The 27990-nt window shown below is 42.4% G+C and overlaps 1 protein-coding gene and 1 long non-coding RNA gene across 2 annotated transcripts in view; one reads left to right on the top strand and one right to left on the bottom strand.

The window, feature by feature from the left end:
* The first annotated feature begins 1862 nt into the window (after nucleotides 1–1862).
* OPRK1 (opioid receptor kappa 1) lies at nucleotides 1863–27842 on the top strand. Its single transcript, XM_004047004.5, has 4 exons — nucleotides 1863–2121; nucleotides 2474–2778; nucleotides 18446–18798; nucleotides 23720–27842. Exons 2-4 carry the CDS (start codon nucleotides 2522–2524, stop codon nucleotides 24250–24252), a joined length of 1143 nt encoding a protein of 380 aa, XP_004047052.4. The 5' UTR covers nucleotides 1863–2121; nucleotides 2474–2521; the 3' UTR covers nucleotides 24253–27842.
* LOC134759095 (uncharacterized) overlaps nucleotides 23296–27990 on the bottom strand; it is a 53230-nt gene continuing 48535 nt past the window's right edge. The window contains exon 3 of the long non-coding RNA XR_010134984.1: nucleotides 23296–25621. This is a non-coding gene — a long non-coding RNA (uncharacterized lncRNA). The remainder of the gene's footprint in view (nucleotides 25622–27990) is intronic.

Consider the following 27990-nt stretch of genomic DNA (forward strand, 5'->3'; position numbering starts at 1 on the left):
TAATAACTTTTCCTTTCTTTTTTCATCTTTGCTGAATATCCCCTTCCTGAATGTATTTTGTCTTTGGAGGGGAAAAGTGGCTCTGTATTTGTCTCCTTATATGAAATAGTTCTATTCAATAAGCATATGGCAAGAGCCATATGTGTTTGAACCCAGATCTAACATTACCAGCTGTGAGAGCCACCTGTGCACTAACCAAAGAAAACAACCAATCTGGTAAACGAGTACAAAAGAAGCCTAGATAGAAAATACGGGCACCTTCAAAAATGTATAGCACAAACACAATTGTATCTTTGATGCATGGAATCATAGATAAATAGACAAATAGGTAATAGATAAAAAGATAGACGGATAATTTTGAACTTCCCACTTATTTCCTTTTGACATACTATTTTTACTTTCTTTTTAACACTGATACCACTCAGTTTTTGTTAGTCTCAAGTAAACTATTTGCTGGGTTTGTTTGGGGGCAGCATGGGATCACTGTGGCAGGAAAGGAGCTCCCAGACATGCGGGGAAGACTGTCTGCCATCTTCCTTATGAAGAGGGCACCCTTAGACAGGCGGAGGTCTCAGCAGGTCTGATGTGTTACTGAAGGAGATGTGATCCTTCAATGACAGTTTGCAATCAGACTTAAAAGAACTCTAAGACTTGATAATAATTTTCAAAATTATTTGAAAGGGTTGAAGGGATATGGTTGAACGAAGGGAAGATTTCCTTATGCTCTTCATATTACACTGCTCAAAAGAGTTGTGCATCTCCAGGCGGCAAGACGCTGGTGGTCAAATCCCACTTTGGGGTCATGGCGTCTTAAAAGAGACAGGAACCCCCTTCTGCCCTCAGCTGATGGAGGGAAGGGCTGTATCAGTCATTAGTGTGTCCAGGTGTGGCATGGACATTAGCTGTGGGATGCAGTGGGGACCTGTGTTTGTCAGCCTGAGGCAGTGAATCCGCTGGGGAAATTGAGGTGCCTAAACCCCCAGTCTCCCCCAGGCCTGTCTCCAGTACCCTGTGGAGAAGGGGAACTTCCCCACTCCCTTTCAGAACCTTCACCTCAGGGGCTGAGCCCTTGCTCCCTTTGTGTCTTACCAGTCCCTTTGCCTGAGAAGAGAATGTCTCTCACTCAGCAGAATCTGACAGCTACCCTTGGACTAGCAGAGTTTTGCAAAGAAATGATGGTGACAGTTTATTTACGGACGCTCAGATTCGCGGCCGTATAATGGAGGCAGCCCTACTGTGAGGGAGAAGTGAGGAGAACGTGATGGCTGCAGGGATTAATGTAAAACAGAGACACTGTCACCTCCCTGGAGCACCACTGAGGCCCGGGTAAGGAGAGTGTTTTGCCCTTCTCAGATACTATCAGCAATTCAGGTAATACCCGTAAGGTGCAGTTTGTCTGCAGCCTGTCATCCCAGTTAGAGCAGACGGAATGGAAGAGAACGCAAGGAAATATTCTATTTATGTGTCTTTTAAGTCATTATTTTATGAACTGGTCTTATTCTAACTGGATCATTTTGTTACTTTCTTTGGATGGGCCATTCTAATAAGCGTAGTTCCTGACTGCGAAGTAAGCAGATAAGAAGTTCTAGACACAATATGAAAATCCAGGTGCATACTTGCACTAAATCGGCACGCTCCTCCTTTTTACTAAATCTAAATGGCTCAGTCTCAGGTCTTGGGGAAGGCTGCATGGCCGGGGACCAGGCGGTGTGCCGCTCGGGCAGTTAGTGGGCCGGGCGAGCCTGCGGGGCTGGAGGGGACGCGGGGCTGGGAGGCTGGGGAGTTGGGGGCTGACTCCGGGCGGGCGGGGCGGGGCAGGGACCTGCCGGCCTGGGGCGGGCGCACCAGACGAGCTCTCCGCCCGCAGGCCCCCAGCGCCCAGCCGCGTCCTGGCTGCGTCCCGCCCCGCCCCGCCCCGCAGAGCCGCCGCCGGTAGTGGGAGACGCGCGCTGAGAGGCGGGGGCTGCGCTTGGCGGAACAGCAGCCCTCGGGCGGAGAGCGGGGCCGGGGTCCGAGAGCAGGTGACGCCAAGAGCTGAGCGGGACTCGTGAGCGCGCGGTTCAGCACCTACCAGGGCGTCCCCTAAAAAACCTCGCCTTCGCCTGTCTCTGGGAACCATAGGTAAGCTTTGGGCTTTCGAGGTGCAGTTCTAGGTAGAGCTCCGTGCTGGGAGGTGGGAAGGGGGCTTGACCCTGGGGACTCAGGCACCTTCCACCAAGGGCCGGTGCCTAGAATTGGTGAGGGAGGCACCTCAGAGGCTGGGGGAGAAGGAGCGAGCGCTCTTCGCCCCTCTCTGGCACCCAGCGGCGCGCCTGCTGGCCGGAAAGGCAGCGAGAAGTCCGTTCTCCCTGTCCTGCCCCCGGCGACTTGCGGCCCGGCTGGAAGTCCGCAGGCTCCGGGTCCCCAGCGCCGCTGGCCAGGGCGCGGGCAAAGTTTGCCTCTCCGCGTCCAGCCGGTTCTCTTGCTCCCGCAGCCCCGCAGGTGCCGCCTGTCCTCGCCTTCCTGCTGCAATCGCCCCACCATGGACTCCCCGATCCAGATCTTCCGCGGGGAGCCGGGCCCTACCTGCGCCCCGAGCGCCTGCCTGCCCGCCAACAGCAGCGCCTGGTTTCCCGGCTGGGCCGAGCCCGACAGCAACAGCAGCGCCGGCTCGGAGGACGCGCAGCTGGAGCCCGCGCACATCTCCCCGGCCATCCCGGTCATCATCACGGCGGTCTACTCCGTAGTGTTCGTCGTGGGCTTGGTGGGCAACTCGCTGGTCATGTTCGTGATCATCCGGTGAGCGCGGGGACAGCGCAGCGCTGGGGGCTGGGCGGGGCAGGGAGTGAGGGTCAGGCCCCGCCACTGGAGCAGCAGTGGGGGCAACCAGCCAGGTGGTGGGGACTCTGTTCCGTGAAGGATCCTGGAAATGCTACAGGGTGGCTTCCTAGAAGAGGTGAAGGATTTTCTGGGAGTTTTTGGTGGAGTGCTGAGAGGTTCACACAGGCGAATCCGAGCGGCCAGGGGCGTCTGGAAGATTTCAGAGTAACCCCCGACCCCACCCTAGGGCCCAGTGTTTCTGCTGAAAACTCTATGCGCAGGGCAAGGTGCCAGGGTGCTGACAACAGGGTCAGGGGCTCCTGGTAAAGGAACTAATCCATTTGCCTGCGCCAGTTTGGAGCACTTTGTTATGCCCTTTGCAAATATTTCTTAAGATAAATTTCAAGCCCACCCAATGCACTGAAGATAATTCCGAATTTCCTGGGACTCCTCAGACTGGTGTTTTGGCTTATGAAACAAAACCTGATATATGCTCTAGCGTTGTTGATATGCATATATAAGCCTTTTTAGTATCAAATGGCATCCCATTTGTTAGGAATATCAGTAAATAATATTTATCCTCTAAAACATGGCCTGTGGAGATTTTCAAAAACTACTTCGCTGTTTTTTTCCACCATGAAAAATTGAAGGTTTTATTTGTGTGTGTGTGTGTGTGTGTGTGTGTGTGGAAATTTCTTTAGGTCAACTTCCAATAATAAGTATCCCAATATCCACATATATGCTAATTTTTTGGTAAGCAAAGTGATTCTGACTTTAAGAAAGAAAAACAAGAAAAGAAAAACCTAACTTTGTTCTGCACTTTTCTTAAGATAGATGTGTTTCCTTTTCTGGGAGCACTAGAGCTTTGTCAACACACCTGTGAGAGGGAGTAGGAAGCTTGTGTTCCTTTGAGAAGTCTCTATGAAATAAGGGCGGGATGCAAGTCACCCTGGCTAGGGACTCTGAAACGATGAATAGCTGATTTTTTTTAAGCTGGATTTTAGTTTTGAAACAGGCCATTTATTTATTACGAACTTAAACAACCATATCATGAATGGTAGCATAAATCTTTCTCTTGGAAAATTATCATAATAAAATACTGCTTTATTTTTATTTTTATTTTTTTGCTTGAGAATGTCAGGTCTTTTATTCCTATGTATGCTCTGACATTAAAAACCATCATTTAAGTCTCCAAACACATATTATAAAGCTCATTTCATCAACAACTAGTGTTTATAGCTTGGTGCCCTTGGTTTTCATAATTGCCTATTGCATTTCGCAGGAATTCTATCCATGATGAGTAAAGGTTATAGAAGGAAGGAATATTTTAAAATTAAATTGTTTGTCCAAGGCATTAGTAATCTCATGGCTGGCCTCCACTAAAGAGACAATTAGACAAAAGAAAAGACAACTGTATTCTAAATTTTAATTAAAAATTTTAGGAGATCTTTGGTACAGAAGCTATTTATTTGGTGGTGGGGTAATAGAAACATTGTTAAGCAAAAGAAAGCTCTAAGAAAACAATAGCTCTGTTTCTACCCATATCATATTTAGGTGCTCAAGTAAAATAGATACATATTGTTGTTATTTGAATGAGCCCCTGAAGTCTCCAGTTTGCAAAGAGCTTTGTAGTTGCTCTACAACCTTTTGCAGACTAGGATTAAAAAGAATGAAGAATCCTAAAATAACATTTAGATGTTATGTGCAAATATAACTCCATGGGGAACATTTGACATGTAAGAAGGAAAAAAAAATCCTGTAGATTAGCTAGGATTTTTAATGGATAGATTTCCCAAATATATCCAACACTAAAGTGTGTTATAAGGGGATAAGTTCAGCTAAAAATATAAAAGAAGTTGGATAGTTCACATACATCATTCTCCATTCTCCCACCCCCCAATACTTAAAGGTTACGTTTGATGATGAATGAAAAGCGAAGAGTTCTACTGCCATCCTGGAGTGCCAACCTACTGAAATCTATCTAGTTCACTTATGGCTAGAGCACATACATTTTAAGGTCTTCACAAGTAAAAGGTTAATGTCTAGTGAACCTAGTTCACTCAAGTCTATAGCTAAGAAGGAAAAGGAGTATTTAGTATTATTTCATAATGATAGATGGTCCAAGGATTGAAAAATAAAGCCTTTGAAGAAGAATTGATGTACTTGGGTTTATTTATCTTAGGAAATGAAGAGACTGAAGATCGGAGAGAGGGTGGCATGAAGTGGGTTGCGTTGTGATCATCAGGCCTGAGTGCAGAACCAGGGTGTGGAGGCCCCATAGCCCTTGTTACTGAAGAGACGGAGTAGCTGTGCTTGAAAGATGGAGGATACTATTTTAAATGTTTTACATGGGAAAGGCTCCTAGCATAGTTCAATCTTATAGAAAATCATTGTAGAAATGGAACTTAGATGCTCAGAGTGTGGGCAGGTGCAGATCTAGACTGTTCAGCTCAGACCTGGGGAGAAAGAGCTGTGGAGAAAGATATGGCTACTTTTAGGCCTGCCTTACAAATAGCTTTTCCCACCTTGGGCCCCTGGAATGCTGCCTCGTATCTTCTGATTTAAAGTTTCAAGAGTTCTCATCATTTAGTGTGTACCAACTGACATAATCCCTTGATAATTAGGGCACATTAACTTTCACTGTGGAGACCTTAAAATGTCAGTGCTCCAGCCCCCTCACTCATCAGGCTTTGGGGTTTGTGGTTGTTGGGTGTGAATATGGGTGTGACCCTCAGGATTCTTTTTTTTTTTTTTTTTTTTTTGAGACAGAGTCTGGCTCTATTGCCCAGGCTGGAGTGCAGCGGCATGATCTGAGCTCATTGCAACCTCTGCCTCCCAGGCTCAGGCAATTCTCTCACCTCAGCCTCCCAAGTAGCAAGGATTACAGGGATGCACCACCATGCTAATTTTTGTATTTTTGGTAGAGATGGAGTTTCACCATGTTGTGCAGGCCCATCTCAAACTCCTGATCTCAAGTGATCTGCCGGCCTTGGCCTCCCAAAGTGCTGGGATTACAGGTGTGAGCCACTACACTTGGCTGACCATCAGGATTCTAATCCTGTGGTCTCCTGACTTCCTCCTGTGCAGGATTCCCCCGTGCAGTCTTCATTTTTCATTAATTAATGAACACCATGACTCTCACACCCCTTTGCCCTGCCAGAGGCAGCCCTACCTCTGACATCACAAACATCCATTCTGCCACTCTTACCACAACTTCATACACGTTCGACTTTCTCCTCCCTTAAAGAAGATAACTAACATTTAATGAACACTTATTATGTGTCAAGCAGGTAAAGCTACCTTCTTCATGTGAATTATTTAATCTTCACAACTATAGGTATATCATTACCATACCCACTTAACAGATGAGGAAACTAAAGTGCAGAAAGATGAAATAAACTAAGGTTACACCTGGGTAACTCACGGGGCCAGAATGATGCCAGTGGCCTGACCATTGATCCTATGCTCTTATCCATTCTGCTCCTCATTTCCCACCATACCACTCCTGCAAACATTTGGATTCTTTCTTTCCAGGAGGTTCTACATTTTCTCCCAGATTGTCTCTTTTTCTCTTCCCCATCCTAGACTGCATGAGCTATCACTTAAAGCTCTGTCTTGACAACACATCCAAGTGTCCTGCCTTCTTGTACTTCTGCCAGTGTCTTCCACCAAAGCCTTAACCCTTGATCAAGCCAGTAACCTACCTTCCTTATTCCTATACCCAGCTATTTGGATGCTGTTGGATAAAATCAATTTTATTTTTGTCAAGACAGTCACCACCTTCAAGTATATCTGACCCTAATTCTCCCTAGAAGTTTTTCTGTGTCCCTCTTCTGTTTTCCAGAAAGAGCCAATTCCTTGTTTCATTTCCCATTTTAAAAAATGAATTCAAATCTACCATTATTCCCAAACCCTCCACCTGATCATATTCTCTTCATGGTCATATTCTTTACTCTCTTTATCATATTCTCTTCATGAGTGTTTTTACCCAGTACTTCACCAAGACACTGGAGTGCAGCCCTCAGGAACACTGCTTCTCTACATACACACTTTGGCAGCCATCCTCCCTGCATTCTGTTTTGTCTCACAGGAAGATTCTCCTTCCTTCTATCCAAGGCTAATTCCTTCTCTTTGGTTTTGAAGCTCATTGCCTCCTGGGGTCTTTACCATATAAGCTATCTCCTTTCTACTGTGTCTGCAATCTCTCCCTCTTCACCTGCTCTTCAGCACATGAACATACCCAAGCATCTGTCATCTTACAAACAATCAACAACCCACTATCCACCAACCCTCCATTTTCCTCATTTCCTTAGCTAATGTCCTTTCATCCTCCTGCCTGTCATGGGTAGGCAAGCTTCTTGGAGGAGTAATCCCTCCTCTTTGTTTCCTTTTCTTCCACGCAGTCCTCTGCCCTGAGCATTTGAGCTCCCCCTGATGCTCCTTCACCAAAGCCCTGGTGTGTGTTTCAGATGCTCGTTTTAGGCCACTTTCACTTGGCTTGTGTGGAGGGTCTGGCATGCTTGGGCGACCTTAGGTCCTCACTTTCTCGAATAGCACCCTCTCCTTGGCTTCCCCCACATCCTCTGGCATTCTCCGTGCTCCCCTGCACAGATTGCCCTTCCTCTGAGGTTTCCTAAATGCTCATATTCTCCAGAGCCTTCTCAGCTCTCTTCTGTCCTCACTTTGCATATTCTCTGTATTAGTCAAGGATCAGCCAAAGAAGCAGGACCAGTAGGGGATGTCCATGTTAAGAAATTTCTCACAAAAAAAATGGCATAGGTGACTGTGGGACTGGCTAAGATAGGAAGTCAGGAGAGACAAGCTGCTGCTCTCCAGGCAGAATTTCTTCTTCCTCAGGGATCTTTGGCTCTGCTTTTAAGGTTCCCACTGATTGGATCAGGCCCCATTTTCAGATTACATAGGATGGTCTCCCTTGCTTAAAGTCAACTGGTTATGGACTCAAATCACTCCTACAAAACACCTTTGCAGCAGCACCGAGATGAGTGTTTGAAAACCTGGGGACTGTAGCCTGGCCAAGGTGACTCATCACACTCCCTTTCAATGGTTTCATCCATTCGTGTGGCCATAACTGTCAGGTACATTCTGACAAATCCTAAATCTAATTATCTCTCTCTCTCCCAGTTATCCATTCCTCTCTGCAGACTCAGCTGGCCTCCTTCCTTCTAAATGGCTCAGTGTGATGATCTCCCTGACACCTCAGGTTTCTAGAGCCTCCCTTAGTTTGCTGAGGCTGCCATAACAAAGCACCACACACTAGGTGGGTTAAGCAACCCCTGTTGTTGATTGTCTCACAGTTCTGGAGGCCAGAAGCCTGAGATCAAGGTGTCTGCAGGGCTTCCCCTGAGGCCCAAGGCCTCTCTCCTCGGCCAGTAGATGCTGCCTTCTCCCTGTAACTTCACATAGCCTTTCCCCTACAATCTGTGTCTTAATCTCTTCTTCTTATGAGGACATCAGTCATATCAGATTGGGGCTCACCCATATGGCCTCATTTACCTTAATTATCTCTTTAAAGCTCCTGTCTCCAAATGCAGTCAGCCCTCATTCCATATCTGTGAATTCTGCATCCATGGATTCAACCAACCATGGCTGAAAAATGTTGTTTTTTTAAATTGCACCTGCACTGAAGATGTACAGACTTTCTTTCTTGTCATTATTCCATAAACAATAGAGTATAACAACTATTTACATAACCTTTACATTGTAGTAGGTATTATAAGTAATCTTGAGATGACTTAGAGTATAAGGGAGGATCTGCGTAAGTTATATGCAAACGCTATCTCATTTTATATGAGGGACTGGAGCATCCATGGATTTTGGATCTGACGGGGGCGTCCTGGAACCAGTCCCCCAGGGATACCAAGGCAGGACTGTATAGTCACATTCTGAAGTACTGGGGTTTAGGACTCCAACCTAGGAATTTTGAGAGGACACGGTTCAGCTCAGAACACTGCCCATCCTCTTTCTGTTCTCCTTAAGAGGACACTCTGTCAAGCTTCAGTTTTCATAACAATTATGTATATGTTCTCTTTTCATTTATTTCTGTAAATTAATTAAAAGGATAAACAAGGAAATTTTGTTAAGAAAAAATAGGAGGAATCAGAAAATTCTTTGATCCTTGGTCTTAGTTTAGCCTATTCCTTTTCTCATTAGTTGTAATTAATTTGTTGCTATCACAATACAGACCTGTAGGGTTCAATCTCTCACGAACCTTCCTCTGGGAGACCTTTGCTTCCCTACAGTTCAGCCTCAGCAGTATTGAAACCTCCCCAAAGGGGGAACTTTGTAAGGGGTGTAGAAGAAAACAAAACTGCAAAAGTACTATGGAAATGGTTACATTTCCTGAACTCAAATTTCTGCACCAAAGGGAGCCAACTCACCCAAGCTTGCTAGGCGTAGAGCTTGGTCCTTCTAAAAATACTCATCTTCTTGCTTATAAATAGCAGGATACAGTGTTTCTTCCCCAGTCCACTGAACAGAAGTTCCAGGCTTCCTCTGCTGGGATCATCTTAGGTTATGTGCCATTTACTGACTCATTCAAGTCACCCCTGGGCCAGTCTGGGCCTCATGGTTGTACTTGTCTCAGCCTCACCAGAACTATGTGGCTGTCTTGGAACTAGAGAAGTGTGGGACGGAATGGGGTGACAGAGGGTCTGGCACAATGCCTGCCTCTTCTCTCCCAAGTTTCTTCTTCTCCATCATTGAAGTATGTGTTGTAATCACTGTAGTTGTGTGTACATACATGTTCCACATTCTCCTAAGTGTCAACATAGCCTACCTTAGATAATATCACCAAATCACACATACAGAGGCATTAAAAAAAAGCAAAGGTACAATATGGTACCTGTATAATTCACCAATGGCTGCTCCCTACAGGACACCAGTCTTATTTTAGGCTTTGGTTAATATAGTATGTTCTAATTTTTCTTGAAACTGTCTTTAATTTCTTGATCCTGTCTTTAAACATTTTCTTTAATACAAATGTAGCAAAAATAACTTCAGAAATTATTTTCAAGAGACTATCTTTCATTTCTCAAAGTAATTTGTATACATTTGACAACCTTTTGAAAGAGAGAATTGCAACTGCTTATGTGGATTAGCCAAATTATTTTCTCCCCTGAGGGATGTGTGATCACAGATGGAGGCCAAAGTCTCGTGGAACTGTTTCTCAGGGATCAGAGACTATACAACTGCAGAGAGAGAGAGAAAGAGAGCAAGTGAGAATGCGAGAAACCAATTGGGTGATCAGGTATAGAGGTCCTAAACTTTAATAGACTCCAGGAAAAGCTGTAGCCTTCAAAATCATTTCTTGATTGTGTTGACTTTACGTGTTTTCTGACGCCTGTCTCAGAGTTAGTTTCAGAAGGAATTTGCTTCTCACTGGTACAGAATATCTCCTCTCCATGACTCATTCAGCTGCATCTCATCAGCAGCAATATTTTCATGTGGCTGTGCAGTTGGCACCTCCCTTCATTCCTGATTAACTTGGATGCACTTAATTGTCGTGGCCCCAGGAGTCTCTGTGCTCAGCTAAAAACCTCAAAGTATGGCTGCAGGACAGTTGCCTTTTGAAGGTTTAGCTTATGTGGTTTCAGTGGTGCAAGTAATACATACTTAGAATCATATTAACAAGAGATAGTTTCAGAATAACATTTATTTATTCCTCAACAGAAAGATCAGCAGCAGTCCCTTTTTTTCCCTTTCTTTGGAGGGGGTGCTGGTTTATGTCTTGGATAAGGAAGGCTTATATATGAAGAATAGATTTTAGGAGTGGGGATAATACTGTAAATGGCTTAACACTTGCCTTCTCCATTGGCCAAGCAGGTTGGAATTTCAATGGAGGACGACGAAACCATGTGATGAATTGAGAGATCCCAAAGGGACTGGTGTGAAGCTGGGCAGGGAAGCCTTGGATTAAGAATGGCTGGAGTGGCCGGGCGCGGTGGCTCAGGCCTGTAATCCCAGCACTTTGGGAGGCCGAGGCAGGAGGATCACGAGGTCAGGAGATGGAGACCATCCTGGCTAACACAGTGAAACCCGTCTCTACTAAAAATACAAAAAATTAGCCGGGCGTAGTGGCGGGCGCCTGTAGTCCCAGCTACTCGGGAGGCTGAGGCAGGAGAATAGCGTGAACCCGGGAGGCAGAGCTTGCAGTGAGCCGAGATCGCGCCACTGCACTCCAGCCTGGGCGACAGAGCCAGACACCGTCTAAAAAAATAAATAAAAAAAGAATGGCTGGAGTTAGTTACATGCAGTCAGAGATCAGCTATGACAGGACTGATTTTCAGAGCTCCTGTTGAGCTCACTCAAATTCACAACGCACCTATGAAATGAAGATTGTTAGAGCTCGTTTTCAGATGAGGAAATCAACTACAGAGGTTTAATGAACTGCCCAAGGGCAGGCAATTGTTAAATGATCAATCCAGTATCACAACCCAATTTGCTTAGCCCTGAATCTTCTCAGCGCCCTCTGCCTGGCTGGGTTGCTTCCTGTCCAGTGGAGGACTGGCTTCATGGGGAGAGGGCAGCGCAAGAGGGCCATCATCCTCCTCTCCATGTGCCCACGCTCTGTGGCTTGCTTTGACTTAGGTCAGCTTTCTGTATAAAGATAGGAAAACTAATTTTAAGTATCCATATACCGCTAGGCATCCGGGTAGTGGTGCCCTAGGAAAGTGCACGCCAGTTATTAGCGAGGTGCCATTTTCTTATAGGTGCTGTTGGGCGTGAGAAGCGCTCACCCTGCACATAACCCTGAATGCACTAGAACGTTCCTTCTAGGGGTCCAGAGGCGCATGATTCCACAGCCGGGACAACTGAGAGGAGGAGCTTAGCAGCTCCCAGGGGCACTGGCTGTTCCCGCGGAATCATCGCTCCCCGTTACCCTTCCTTCCTTGCTTGCTGCCACTCTGCATGGATAGCCTGCACCTGCGCGGGGCTGTGCGTCTGGAGTCCTGATCGCACGTAGGTGCCTGCTGTTCTCTTGATGCCTTTGCGCTTTGCACGCAGGAGAGTGATTCTGGAGAGCTGCAAGGGCCTGGATCCTATGTGAGTATGACTCCTTCAGAATACTACAGACTGAGGGATATCAAAGGATATCAGATCCTTTGAGAAGCAGTGAATTTAATTTCCTTATCTTTCCTTTCCATTTTCCTTTCCTTCCATTTTTCCTTTCTTTCTCTTTCCCTTTCCTTTTTTCTTTCCTTTCCTTTTACCTTTCTTTTTAAGCAGACAAACAAACATGGAGTCTCTCTCTGTGGCCCAGGCTGGGGTGCAGTGGGGCGGTCAAGCCATCCTCCTGCCTCTGCCTCCCTCCTTTCTTTTCTAGCATTAATAAACTACTGCCCCTTTAGAAAAAAAACCCCACAATTTCAATAGTAAATAATCCAGAAGAGCATATAGCAGTTAATTTCATTGAGGTGAACTGAAACTGACTGAAAAATTTAGTGAAACACTAATTATGTTTTTAAGTAAGTTCCACTGAAAAGTCACGTCAGCACGGTCATCATTCTTCATTTCATTTTTATTTTTTAAACAGACTTTTAAAAAAGCAGTTTTAGCTTCACAGAAAAATGGAAGGGAAGTTACAGTTCCCATATACCCCATGCCCCCACACATGCACAGTCTCCATTCTCACATTCCCCCAGAGTGGGACATTTGTGGGACATTTGTGGGACTGATGAGCCTGCATTTACACATCATAACCCAGAGGCCATACTTTACATCAGAGTTCATTATTCCTCCCACCCACAAGCTTTGGTGAGGCATAATTGACAAATAAAAATTACATATATTAAACATGCACAACATGGTAATTTGATATACATTAATTTGTGATTACCACAGATTACACAGCCAATACCACACACAGTTACCATTTTGTGCATGTATGGTGTGTATTGGGGGGGTGAGTACAGTTAAGATCTACTCAATCAGCAAATTTCAAGATAAGCAATACAGTATTGTTGATGCTAGCCCCCTGCTGTAAATTGGATCCCCTGAGTTTATTCATCTTTTACTGAAGCTTTGTATCCTTTGACCAGCCCTCTCCATTTCCCCCACCATTTCTGATCATTTTGCACATAAAATCTAGAATGCCATGCATCTGGAAGACACGCCCAGGAAAATGCTTGTTGGCAATACAGAGAAAAGAGCTCCCAAACTCATCTCTGACCATGCTCATCTTCCATCATTTGTGAAAAAGGACTGCATTTTCCCTGCTGCTGCAGAGCTTTCCTCTTACTGAGTTTGGTGTCTTGGGCCTCTTTGGACTCCAAGGGCAGCTCTAGTGTTGTAAGAGAGCCACCAGCTTCCTGTGGGTCCGTGGCATTTGATCACACTTGTGTTTTCACCAAACAGCATTTGTTCAGGTGCATTCTATGGACCTTTAGGTTTTTGCTGTATTAAAGGAATCTATTTAGAAAATCATCAGGGCTTTTGTTTTGTTTTGTTTCCTTTTTCTTTTTTATTATATTGGAGCTGAAGTTTGAATTCCCATTGTCTCACTAGTTTGTGGTTTCAGGCAAGTCACCTACTCCCTTTTAACTCAGTTTCCCCACCCCCAAAAATGGGCCTATGGAAAAATTCCACAATGTACATGACATTGTTTTGTCCATTGAGGGGTAGTATTTAATGTATTATTACAGTATTTCTGCCTGGACCTTGCCCTGTTTCTCATGCTAAATGTTTTCTACCCTCATGATGCATACTTGACCGTCCTCATCAGAATGCTTTTCAACATTGAACTGCAGGAAGTGGCAGTATTTATTTCTCTGATAAAATACCTGATTTTTAAAGAAAGCTTGGAATAAGACAAGCCTGAGTTCCTTTACTTATTACATGTAGATTCCAAGAACTGAAAAACACTGAGAGTATTTCTAAGACGTTTTCTCAAACTTCTTCTCTTCAGAAGAAAGTAGGGGCAGTGGTATCTTATGGGATTGTGATATGGCTTATTAGGGCTGTGGTAGGTAATGAATAATAACAGTAACAACAGCAGGAGCAGTCATGTGACAATGAGGGCTGGCATTCACTAAGCAATTATCAAGTACCAGTCTGGTGCTAAGTAATTTTATGCATGTCTCATTTAATCATCATGACAACTTTATCAGATAATATGAAATTCCCCAGTGTCTGTCACATAATGTCATCAATAAATGTTAAAGTGATTTTTTTCCTTCTGGTGTTCAGGGCCCTCTGTGGCCTGACACTACTGTTCCCATCCCAGGCAGCCACCTGTGACTCCTCAGCAGGAACCCTGAACCAGGAAATCCATTTCCTCATTGACTCTGAATAAGACACTAGCCAGAAAGCTTCTCTCTCTGTCCAGATCTTTCTCAAAGCTCAAGATCCTGCTAAATTTTCTCTTCAAAATATGTCCTGATTTCCTCACTACACAGCAATCTTTCCCTTCCATGTATTCCTATAGTTCACATTATAATCTGCTCTCAGTTTAAAAGATCCTCAGAGCCAGGGTCTGTATATTGAGTTTTTCAGTCATCCTCAAAGTCTAGTATATTGCTACTTATGGGGTAGGGAAATGAAAGAGTAAAGACAGAGGAGGGGCCATGCACATAACTGGAGAGGGAAGAGAGGGCGCATGCGTCACCATAGGGGGCAAGTGCAAGAGAAGACCCAGAATAACTGAAATCAGTGCAACTGAAAGTGTGTTGATTTGAAAGGTATACGGTAATCAGTCATCAAGATTAAAGGTTTATTATACTATTGTCATGAAGGTGAAAAGGAGTTCCTGATTAAAGAAGCATCATTGAAATTTAAAAAACAGAAAACAAACCTAGGCAATGCACCTCAACAGCAAAGCATGCTAATAATCCAATAATTACCTCCTCTACCTCCTGCATATTGTCTGAGTACAGTCGTGCATGGAAAGGACAGGAAGTCCTGAGAGTGCTGTGTTGCAGGGTCAGCTCCCCCTTCTCAAGTGCCACCTTTCTAGCATGGTGAGTGTCACATCCTCCCAGAAACCCTGCCTGGTGACACTGGTTCCTGACATCTCAGCAGATAACTTTGTTCCCCTCACCATCACGCAAGCACCAGTGTCTGCCAATTTTGAAGCCACCCCTCGTTTCTCTGTAAAGAGAAGTACGCTAGGATGGTCTTGAGTTAAAGTGTCACTGGGGAGCATTTCTAAGTCTCTGGAACACCCTCCGCCCTGTTGCCTGGCCACCATAGCCTTCCCGGTGCTCACAACTCAAGTTCCCCAGGTAAGCCCTCTTTCCCGGCCTGCCCCTCGCTTCCCATTCCATGCACCGTACTGTTTTTTCAGGTCTGTTATGTTGTCAGTTTAGCGAGGATAGCCCACAGACTTTGCTCTTTTCATACCATATGCTCCTGCGGTGTGTATGCTCAAAAGTGCAGCCATGAGCTGCCAGCCCACTTCCAGCTCCTCCACACAAGCCAGAACTTCCCACCCAGATGGTGCCATTTTGCTTAAAATGCTTGTGAATTTTTGTAAAGCAGTGTGGGTGAAATGGAAAATAATTTCATATCATAGCATAATGAGAAAGCTTGCTTGTTTTTTCAGTGGTGGACATACAGTGAATGAAAAGACTGGCTAATTCTGTTGCGGTTAGATACAAACAATACCCTGGGGCTCAACCGGCCTGCCTCTGAGCGTCACAGCCTTGCTTTATATTCACGTTCACAGAGTAGTCCAGTGTAGTACCCAGAAGAACTATCTATAAATATTCATTGAATTCAGAGTTTATTCATTACTTTTAATTATACTCATGAGTTCTCCCCTTCTAGTGTTGTAGGTTTATAAGCATGTGTCTTCCAGAAACCTGGAAGGGGGCCCTGCCTTGCCACCCCTTCCAGATCCTCCCACTGAGGTCCTGCCTCTGCTGATACCAAACAAATCACTTAACTTACCTGAGCCTAAATTTCTTCAGCTATATGAGGGAAAAGACATAAGTCTTTCAGGTAAACTAGAAGGGCAGTAGTTTTGAGAATCAAGTAAGATACGTGGAAGTCAAAATACTGGACTTTGCAAATTACAAAGTGCTGGGGAGATGTAAGAATGGACGAATTGGGATCAAACCCCTGGGTTTAAATTTCTGCTATGCCTATAGTTATATCACTTTGAGAATTTTAAAGAAAATCCTGTGATTCTTAGTCACTTCATCTATAGAATAGGGATACCAGTACCTACCACATGAAGTGACTGTGAGGATGAAATGAGACAAAGCTTGGGGAATGCATGGCAGAGGGCCTGACGCAGGCACTTCGGAAATGTGGTTAGTGTGATTATTGCCTGTACTCATCTCTCTGAGATCTGAAGATGGAGTTTGAATTCTTTACATGTTCAAGTCTTACACAGTTCCATACATCTATTGGCTATAAATATTTTGAAAAACTAAAATCAAGCTATCACTCTACATTGTATGACTACTTAAAGATGCACATTACATTATATAGTAATTTATGGATCATTCCATTCATGTTCTTTGTGTCAGGTCCTGGGGCTCCTTTTTATTCTCACCTTTTATATTTAAGCTGAATTGGGTAGATATGACCATGGATGTTACCTAGAAACTACATTCTTTTCTGCTTCCTGTGGTAACTGGTGGCTTCCACTCACGTAAGAAGGGAGGTGGGAGTTGGGGAACATGACATAGATTAGACATGCTGTCTGGGTCAGGTGCATTCATTAATTACCCCTGGAACTCTATGAGATAAATATTATAGTTTCCATTTTATAGTTGGGGAAACTGAAGCTCAGGGTGGTTAAGGACCCTCTAAAGTATACTCGTTAGTGTGAAAAATAAGGACTAGAACCCAGGTCTGCCTAAGTTTATAGCAAAAAGAATGCCACTCTGACTTCATAAAGGAAGAGGGGAATATCAGAGTCATAAAGTACAAGAGCAGGAGTCAGATTCCTGCTGGAATCCTTGCTAGTATCTGGGGTTTTGGGGTGGGAGGAGTTGAAAGAGTAGAAGTTAGGTTTGTAAGATGCATTTTTTTTCAAACATAAAACCATATTTTTAAGAAAATATCTGAACAGATAGCATTTCAGTCTTTCTCATTAGAAACATGTGGCTCCTTCTCAGTAACTGTCCTTTCTTGGCTATCTCTGCTTTTCTAAAGCCTGTGCTATGAGAACTTGGCCATCCGTGTTTAGTCACTATCTAAAACTTATAGGTCATTTAATAATGTCTGAATAAAAAGTATAAAGGCAAAACACATTTTTAAATAAACTCCTTGCTTTCCAGATTAAATCACTCTTTAGTAAGCAGAACATCCAAATGGAAACTAACAGATACCAACTCTAGTACCCGTCTTCACAATGCCTTCCCAGCTGACCCCAAACACAGCCACTTCCTAATGAGTAGAGATGGGAGGTGGGGAGGGAAGGCAGTGGACACTGAGGCTGGAGTGTGAACCTGTGCATCAGGCCATCTACTGCCCTTGTCTCATGTACTGTGAGTTAGGTTTTATGATTCTTGTTTAGCAGGAACTGAAAATCAGATAAGTCATTCTCTGAGTTCAGACTCAGGATTGTCTGAGTTCACATGAGACCACACTGCCTCCAAGAGGAGCAAGGGCTGTTCTGTTCTATCATGAAATGTTCAGAGTTGTTTCTCATGTGGAAATTCCTGTATCAAATGGGGCACGCTTGAATTGTGACAAGGTCTTCAAATCTGAGGCTGTAGAAAGTAATCAACGTATGGATTTTCCCAACATATTTCAGCTCTTGGCCTTTGAAAATCTGATGGTATGGTTTGGAACATTTATTTAATACTCTATGGATATTTGAGGAAGCATTCTCTAAGCAAAACAACCCTCATAACTCAGTCTTAGTTGAAAATTAAGTTGTCCTAAACATCATGTTATAATGTAAAGAATAACTCAGGCATAAAAGCAATCTTTCTTACCTACCTTGAAAATTACTCTTCTCTCAATTGGAAGATGAGACATATTACGTGCTTAGAAAATATCTCAAGGAGTAAAGAAAGACAGAATTATTTCTTTTCTGCTGTACCATACTATGCTTAGTGCTATGACGTGTAAGAGCAGAATTCAATCTGCTTTATTTATATAATATATTTAAAATGACAAATTAATGGTGCACTGGAGAACAAAAATCAGCAAACCTAATTGTGTTTCAGCCATTGCAACTGAGCATATATCAAAATTGAAAACCATTTTGTATTTTCAAAATACATCATAATTATAATGATTGATTTCTCAAAATAACCCTGAGGAAAAAAATGTTTTAAACAAGTCAAAGAAAATGAATATAGTGTTTGAAAAATGCTTAAAGCCAAGCGACTCTGGGCAGGATTAAGATGAATTGTCAGCCACAAAATAAAGATCTGTATTATATGCAATGCTAGATCTATATGTCTATTCATCTATCTCTGCTATTTTCTGTATCTTCTATATTTAAATTTTTTAAACAAAGCACTAGAATAAACAATAAAGTCGGAGATCTTTGTCCATTTTTCCTATCAATGTCTAGAACAGTCCTTTTACATGTTAGACCCTCAATGAATATAAGAATAATTGAATGAAGAAGCAAAATCAGTAATCCAAAGGCTATCACAAACACATTCACCTTATGGGTTTGACTTGAAAATGGAGGGAAATGCTATTGTTTCTTTTCTTTTAGATACACAAAGATGAAGACAGCAACCAACATTTACATATTTAACCTGGCTTTGGCAGATGCTTTAGTTACTACAACCATGCCCTTTCAGAGTACGGTCTACTTGATGAATTCCTGGCCTTTTGGGGATGTGCTGTGCAAGATAGTAATTTCCATTGATTACTACAACATGTTCACCAGCATCTTCACCTTGACCATGATGAGCGTGGACCGCTACATTGCCGTGTGCCACCCCGTGAAGGCTTTGGACTTCCGCACACCCTTGAAGGCAAAGATCATCAATATCTGCATCTGGCTGCTGTCGTCATCTGTTGGCATCTCTGCAATAGTCCTTGGAGGCACCAAAGTCAGGGAAGGTAAGAGCAGTCATTTCATTCTGTTCATAAAAATGTAGCTTCAAATTACATAGACTTTTAATTTGAGCGTGAGTAGGCCACATATTTAGTGGAAATCGATGCCAAAAGATGACGGAAATGTAGTGCCTAAATCCATGGAAGATGAGAAGTAGAACAATTTTGTGTCCCTTTCCTCCTCTAAACACAGAATGCAATAATGACATTGCCAGAAGAGAGATGCCCGACCTGTCTCCCATTCTGGCAATGTTTAGTAGAAAGTGGAGGGGTGAGGATGAGGTAAGAAAACACAGGGATGTGGAATTTTAAAGTACAACCTGGCAAGTCCAGGACACACCTTCTCACTCCTTTTTTTCTCTTTAACAAGGGATATAAATTATTGGTGACATATGCTCTTTTATTCCTAAAGGATAACCTCCAAATCACTATTTTAACAGCTTTGGCTGTAGGCCATTCAAAATCAAGTTAACGGATGGTAGTTACAGATGAGCAGAACCACTTGATTTTGGACATATCAGGTTTTACCCCATGCAAACCAGCCAATTGATTTTTTTTTTTTTTTTTTTTTTTTTTTGAGAGAGAGTCTTGCTCTGTTGCCAGGCTAGAGTGCAGTGGCGCGATATCGGCTCACTGCAACCTCTGCCTCCCGGGTTCAACCTCAGCCTCTCGAGTAGCTGGGACTACAGGCACACACCACCATGCCCAGCTAATTTTTGTATTTTTAGTAGAGACAGGGTTTCACCGTGTTGGCCAGGGGGTCTCAATCTCTTGACCTCGTGATCTGCCTGCCTCGGCCTCCCAAAGTGCTGGGATTAAAGGCGTGAGCCACTGCGCCCGGCCCCCTGTTGATGTTTTTCCTGTATTTCTAGGACAGTAGTTCTCACTCTGGGCTGCACACTGGAATCACCTGGGTACTTTAGAAAACACTGCTGCCTGCATCCCACCCCTTAAGGGTCTGGTGTAATTGACCTGGGGTACAGCCTGGGTGTCAAGATTTTTGAGCTCTCTCCAGGTGACTCTGACCTGCAGCCAAGGTGAGAGGTACTGTTCTAGGAGTTTTGCTTTACTAGCAAAATATAAAGCTATAGAAAGCATCTTTGTTCCTCATAGAAATTAATGATGGTGAGCAGAATAGTCACTCTGGGCCTACTCATGCTGTTTAATGCTCCAGCAGGTATATAAATGCTCCAGTTTACTAGGGGGTTTGTAATACCTGTGAGAGCAGATAACTGAGTGTATATAGTGAGGATTTTCCAGGTCATAGTGAAAGGGCAAGGCACTAAAATCATAGCTTGTCTTGCATAATACATGGTTTGTTTGTTTTTAGACTTAATCTAGTTAGGTTTCAGTTTACAGTTTTAGGTTCACAGCAAAACTGACCAGAAAGCACAGAGAAGCTCTTCCATTTACCTCATTTACCTCCATTTACCCCACACAGGCACATCCTCCCCTACAGAGTGGTCCATTTATTACAGCTGCTGAACCCACACTGACACGTCGTTATCACTCAGAGCCTGGAGTTTACAGGAGGGCTCACTCTCCGGGTTATGTGTCCTGTGGATTTGAACAAATGTATAATGACTTTATTCATTGTTTTTTAATGAAGCTGATCTTTTCCCTCTGAAACTACAAAATGAATTTCTAGCATAGCCATAGCAGGTGTCAAGTTATACTACTAGGTAAATTTTAAGAAATGCCCAACTTTATCATATTTGCATTTCAAAATATGATTAATCACACATAGGATTTTGTTTCTTCATGCCTACAGCAAATAGAAATAAAGTGCAAGAAACTTCTGAGGCAAAGCTTTCACTTTGTGAATGTAAAATGTTGACTCTAATATTTTCCATACTGTAGTATATGTGTGTGTATTATGTGAGGATTCATAGTCTGCTCTTACTTTTATTATAGTAGCTAAGAATTATTATAATCGCTATAAGCAGAAACAATTATTCTTAACAAAATGAATACACACAAGAAAAGCTTTAGTTTAGCTATTAGAACTAACTCTATAATTATGACAACCATGAGATGCTGGAACAGGAGCCAGCAGAAGCCGCAGCCCTCTGATATTAATATATAAAGAAACCAAAATCTGCTTGTTAAACTGAGGCAGTTGTATGGATACTTCAACCTGAAAATGCCCCCTTCTTCCTGAAACAGAACATTTAATAAAAATGGCACGCTTGGACAGGAATTTCTTTTTTAAAAAAATGCTTAGTTTTTATGAATTCATAATAGATGTACATATTTAGGGGGTACCAGTGCTATTTTGATACAAGCATACAATGTGTAATGATCAAATTAGTGTAATTGGGATATTCATCACCTCAAGTATTTATCATTTGTGTTAGGAACATTCCAATTTCACTCTTTTAGTTATTTTGAAATATATAATAAATTATTGTTAACTGTAGTCACCTTCTTGTGCTACTGAACATGATCCTTTTTCTTCTAAGTGTATTTCGTATGCATTAACCAACCCCTGTATATCCCCCTCTCCACAACCCTTCCCAGCCTCTGGTCACCACTAGAGGTTCTACTCTCTATCTCTGTAAGTTCAGGTTTTTTTTTTTAACCTTCCAAATATGATGCTTGAGGACATGTGATATTTGTCTTTCTGTGCCTGGCTTGATCCCCTTAGCATAATGTGAAGTGCACTGGGATTCTTGATGATTGCCTCAGCACTCTCTTTACGCTACAAATTCAGCTTCATTGACATTTCTGGAGGATATTTCCAACTCTGTAGTGGGACGTTTGTTTCCCAAAGTCTTGTAAAGCAGCTGTTGTTAATTATTTCACCCAGTCATCTAATACTTATCATCTCCCACTACATGCAAGGCAGTTTGTTTGGGAGGAAGCTGAGCCTCAGAGTTAAAGGTGTATCCGAATTAAACAGCAGCCCTGTGCGGCTTCCGCTTAGCTTAGCTTAGCCGGTGACTTTTCCATAGTAACTACTGTAATTAGGACACACTTTGAAGGGTTTGTTATTCATGTAGTATGTATTTGTTTGTTCATTTATTTAACAATTTATTCTGTTTATGCACCACATGTTCCAGGTACTACCCTAGGTGCCAGGGATTCAGTGTTGATTAAGGCAGGCTGGGTTTCTCCACTAAGGCAGTTCACATTCTGGATGGAGAGAAAAATGTTAGGAAGGTAACACACAATTACAGATCAGACAGGCTTCTGTCTGGGAAATTGGGTGAATATAACATGTAGACAAAGTGTAAGTTACCGAGGAGAGGACCATTTAAGAGACAGACCTCCATCTAAACGTCTCTGAAGTGACATATAAGCTGAGGTCAGCCACAGGAAACAACTAATGCTGAAAATAAAAGCTAAGCAGAAAAAAAAAACCAAACCATGTTCCCTACCTCCAAGGAAACTCTTCTACCAGATTCAACAAACAAGTCAAAACCCAGAATAGAATATTTATATTGAACTCAGATTTTTTTTTCATGTGTCACCCATCAAAAGTTGCTTAATGGATATCTTATATTCTATTATAATAGTAATGATTTAAAAATCATTTACCATAAACACTAAAGCAAAAGTTAATAGTCTTCATAGTAATATTACTTTGGACAATGACTTTTTTTAAAAATCAAAAATGACAAATTTCTCTGGAAGTGTTCATTTACTACTCCAAGGTTTGATCTGGTATTTCATTGATACATGAAGGTCTCTAAGATAGTCTTTATTAATTGTCAAAAATGATTATATCCTTTTTATTTTAAAGTATATGTAATTAAAATTCTAGTAAGATTGGATATTCTATTAAGATTGCATTAAAATGTTTTAGAAAACATTAATAGAGCTGTTTTGCTATTTAAAAAATATTAATGTGCTATTTTTGAAGCAGATTTTTCCAATGTCAGAAGAAAATATTTTCATTACTGTAATCATGCTCATGGTGTTGCTCATGACTACCTTGTCTGTGAGGAAGGACCAGGGCAAAGAGAGCTCTGCTGCGTGCTCGCTGACTTCTCAGGGGCAGGGGTTGGAAATGTGGGCTAGCTGGTGTTTGGGGAAAGGTGAGCCCATGGGACACCCACAAAAATAGTTTAGAAGGTGTCCATCCTGAGTCCCTGGTCTTCCTAATATTAAGGCTACTCCAAAGAGAATACTACCCAGCAAAGAGAAGCAGAGCAAATATAGCAATTTTCTAAGTAATCACATACAAATATTTGTTTTATCTGGGCTACATAATAATGTTGGTAAAAATGAAAATAAATGTGCCTGATTTACTCAAAATTCCCTTGATGATGTTGATGATTCTCCCCCACCTCCTCCAAAGGTTTTACTTGTGTTTCAGTAATGCCCTTAATCACAATGAGTGTCATTGGTTCCATTAAATGACAATACTTGAGTCATATTTAAACAAATTCCATATCAATTTTTGTTGACCCACATAATGATTTCCTGTAAACCAGTTAATGTTTTTCAAACAAGTTGGCTTTTGTTAAATTCAGTGGCTAGATTTGAAATATTTAGTCATTTATTACAAATAGATATTAGCTTTTTTATTGCCAGAGCCTTAGGTCTGGGAGAAGTGTTAATGAATGGAAATAGAAATAAGTACTCATGGTATACATTAACTCTTTACCTCTTCTGCAAGCCATCAGTGTCAAACCAACTTCTGCAACTAGATGAGCAAGATTGTCAGCTAATCTTAATTCTACAGTATTGTGTATGTTACCAGTAAACAGTGACTATCATCATTGTTCCATGCACAAAGATTAGGATGGTTAACAAAATACAGTATTCATTAGTAATTTGGTGATCTACTTCAGGTAATGTCATCTTACCATAATTGGACCATTGCAATAAAAGGTATTAAAATTCATATTTAAAACACTTTGCAGCCATGGTAATAACAATAACAGGTTTCTGTGTTGTGGTTTTTATTGCCCTCCTCCAGACATCGATGTCATTGAGTGCTCCTTGCAGTTCCCAGATGATGACTACTCCTGGTGGGACCTCTTCATGAAGATCTGCGTCTTCATCTTTGCCTTCGTGATCCCTGTCCTCATCATCATTGTCTGCTACACCCTGATGATCCTGCGTCTCAAGAGCGTCCGGCTCCTTTCTGGCTCCCGAGAGAAAGATCGCAACCTGCGTAGGATCACCAGACTGGTCCTGGTGGTGGTGGCGGTCTTCGTTGTCTGCTGGACTCCCATTCACATATTCATCCTGGTGGAGGCTCTGGGGAGCACCTCCCACAGCACAGCTGCTCTCTCCAGCTATTACTTCTGCATCGCCTTAGGCTATACCAACAGTAGCCTGAATCCCATTCTCTACGCCTTTCTTGATGAAAACTTCAAGCGATGTTTCCGGGACTTCTGCTTTCCACTGAAGATGAGGATGGAGCGGCAGAGCACTAGCAGAGTCCGAAATACAGTTCAGGAGCCTGCTTACCTGAGGGACGTCGATGGGATGAATAAACCAGTATGACTAGTCGTGGAGATGTCTTCGTACAGTTCTTCAGGAAGAGAGGAGTTCAATGATCTAGGTTTAACTCAGATCACTACTGCAGTGTGACATGAAAAGATAGAATTTAAAATAAACTTTTAGAGATCTCATGGTCTGAAGTCATCAGATGCAGACCACTTTCGTGATCAGTGGAAACATCAAGGACAGAAGGTCCACGCAACACATGCACCTCTTCTCTAGGGCACAGAAGCGAGGCAGAGCCTCAGTTCCTCTGATGAACAAGGGAACAGGTCTTTTCCTTCTGGTTTGCTAGGTAAGGTTCAGCACCCGTCTGCTGTGGCCTTCCTATGAAATGTAGTTCAAAAGCTCGGTTTAAGAAAAAAGGAAAAGAAAAAACATTGCTTTCAGAGCTCAATGGGCATCCAATCCAGATGTTTCACAATGACAGCAACAACCTCCAATGGAATGGGAACTATTTCCAGGGTTCATGCCCAGCTCACTGTATGCTGTGTGGACATGCATTTCATGTGGCTGTGTGGTAAGAATTACAGCTTACATATGGCTTGGACCCACATCTGAGGAATCTGATGTTCACTTATACCAGAACATTATCTTGCTATTTATGAAATTATTTAAACATTCAAAAGATTGTTTTTAACATGGTTTAATTTCTCAAAAACTACAGTTTTTTTTTCTTAGCATGCTATTCAGGTAGACAGTCTTATAATAAAGCATGTCCCATTGTCAAGAAACATAAAGTGGTGTGAATACCACTGAAAATATATATATAGTATCTTCTGTAAATAATAGTACCTGTGTGAATAAGGAATAAGCTTGCCTCCCAGCCAGGCAATTTCCTGAGGGCACACTAATGATATCCCCTGAGTTGCTAAGTTGATGCTGAGACGTTTTGCTGGGAATTAGTCATGGGATGATCTCTTTCAGACTCCCTGAATACCATTTAGTCCTGTAACAGTGCTCACAACTCATGTGTTAATGAATCACAAAGGCTTTAACTAGCTCCCAGGTTGTAGCCTTAGCAGGATCTAGTTTATTTGCCACATCTCTTTATGAACATATAGCGATTCGCAGATCTCTCTATTCACGGAGAGGAAGGTGTTTTGCTTCTGTAGATCTCAAGGTACTATTTTGTGGCTCTCAGCAGGAAGTAGAATTGTTCCTAAATGTGTGCTGAATGAGGACATGATGTCCCTCGTGGTGCCAGGACACATCCTGCATGGCATTCTGTGAAGGGCATACCTGCTGAGGATAATGCCAGGAGCAGCACATTTAGGGTAATTTTGCTAAAACTTCCAGATGACATATAAATTCCCTCTTTTTCCCCCTGAAACTTACCATTTCAGAGGTAATGGCTTTTTCTGTAATTTGCCTGAGAAGAAAAAAGGGATAATTTAGAAATAACACTCCAAGCCTATATATTATTAGGGCTGCATCCTCTGGAATTTAATAGAAAAATTGAATATATAGCCCTATGTAACTACAGACGTCATTACAACTGTTAAGTTCTGTTCACCATGCAAGTTCTTGGTGGTGTATGTACTCTCACCTTTTGGAAACAAAACCTTGCATTGAAGGTTTTACACATGGCTTCAGAATGTTACTCTGAAGCCATGTTTGCCTCTACTCCAGATTATCATGGCACCTAACACAGATGACATATGGCAGAATGGAAGTGATTTCTCCTAATGAAAATGAAGTGCTCTTTTGAGTATTTCTTGTTTTATTGAGATTCCTATCTGCCCTTGTATTTTTATAACTGAATGTAAATAGGAATGGCTTAAATACTGGTTTACACTAATCCCATAGTTAAAAATCTTGGCTATGGTACAGGGAGGATATCTATATAGAGGATAGTTCCAGAAACAAGCCCTGGTGAAATAGGAGATATAAAAACTTCTTTATGGAACAGGAAAACCCAAGAGATTTTCTCGTCAGATTCCTTTCCAGTGCAAAGTATAACAGAGATAGGATTATGAGATGAAATCACAGTAGTGTGTTTCCTTTAATTTTTTCTGTCTTCTTTTTTTTTTTTTTTTTTTTTTTTGAGACGGAGTCTCGCTCTGTTGCCCAGGCTGGAGTGCGGTAGCACAGTCTTGGCTCACTGCAACCTCCACCTCCTGGGTTCAAGCGACTCTCCTGCCTCTGCCTCCTAAGTAGCTGGGATTACAGGCGTGCACCGCCAAGCCCGGCTAATTTTTGTATTTTTAGTAGAGACGGGGTTTCACCATGTTATGCAGGCTGGTCTCAAACTCCTGACCTCAGAATATTCACCCGCCTCGGCCTCCCAAAGTGCTGGGATTACAGGTGTGAATGGCCACGCCTGGCCTGTTTCCTTTAATTAAGTTAGCACTTCACGTGCTCTTACAGCGTTAATTGCCATTATTGGTTTGCCTGATTTTCCTGCATCTCCTCATATGTAAGTCTGCAGCCCAAGGAGATAATAGTAGCTGTATGTGCCCACAAGGGGTGTCCAAGCTTCTTGATTCTTGTTAATATCGACTCCCCAACATTGAAAAAGGAGTGAAGAAGGGAATATCATTTTAGGGTACTGCTTTAAAGGAATGATAAAGTAAACAACGTGGCAGGGAAAATACCACTTGCACAAATGTATTTCTTTGTCAAAGTGTGTACACGCTTTCTGTATGTCCTGATGTCCTGCTGTGAAGCAGGGACCACATTGCCATTTATTCATTGTTCCAGGCAGTGCATTTGTCCAAACCCCTCTGGCTCTCTGATATCTCTCATTTCTTGATGTTCCTATTCTCTGACCTCAACAAGGAGGACACTGTCTGTTGTGTCTCTTTGAGACCAGAACTGCATGTGTTTAACCTTCAGATCCATTCTGTACATGAACCCTATTCTTTCCACCCTGGTAAGAAGGTCTGGAAGACAGGTCCTAACGAGGGATCAGAGAAGGCACAGAGAAATGAACCAGCCATGCAGGGGCAGCACTGAGGAGGAAACCCCCTACTCTAACTGGGAGGAGAGTGGAAACACTCTTAGTGTCTCAGAGTAGTTACCAATCTAAGAGCATCCCTCGAGTTTAAGTCAAAACTCTAGGCTTAATACCAAAAATAATACATCATTTGGAAAAATAGCTTGGAGAAAAAAAATCAGTAAAGAGTCACATAAAATCTTAAGAAAATGGTTCTATTCTGTGATATATTACTAAGAAATACAGTTCTTAAACGTGTATAACTATTGTCAGACAATTTATAGGTGTTTTGTCTAGTCCTGGGATGAAATAAGATGACTCACGCAAATTCAGGGAGCACACTGGCTGACTTTAAATTGGAACATTGTAAAGTGAAAGCTGTGAAAGGTTGTGTGTCCTATCAATGAGATTTATTTTCTAACCAAGAGCTATTTGGATGATTCAGTATAAATACGAAAATCACATCCAAAAATGGTATAACCCGGCTTCCTTGAGGCAATTTTCTTCTCTGAAACAAGAATATACTCATATGTTCTTTACTATAATGTATATTATTTTTATCTTGTAGTTTGAAAGATGATAATTATGCATTGTATATACGATTGTGTGCCTTGCAATAAAATCAAAACTGTACCTGCTAAAAATCACAACAGTCAATTATTGTGGTAAATTATTTATTCTATAATTACTTCAGTGATGCTCTACTTCAGCAAGAACAATGGGAACTGTTTCTCAAAACTATAAGGGTTACTCTAACTTTCCATCCATGACAATGTTGTGGGTGATTAGTGGATAAAAACAAA

Source organism: Gorilla gorilla, chromosome 7 (genome assembly GCF_029281585.2).
Source record: "Gorilla gorilla gorilla isolate KB3781 chromosome 7, NHGRI_mGorGor1-v2.1_pri, whole genome shotgun sequence".
NCBI lineage: Eukaryota > Metazoa > Chordata > Mammalia > Primates > Hominidae > Gorilla > Gorilla gorilla.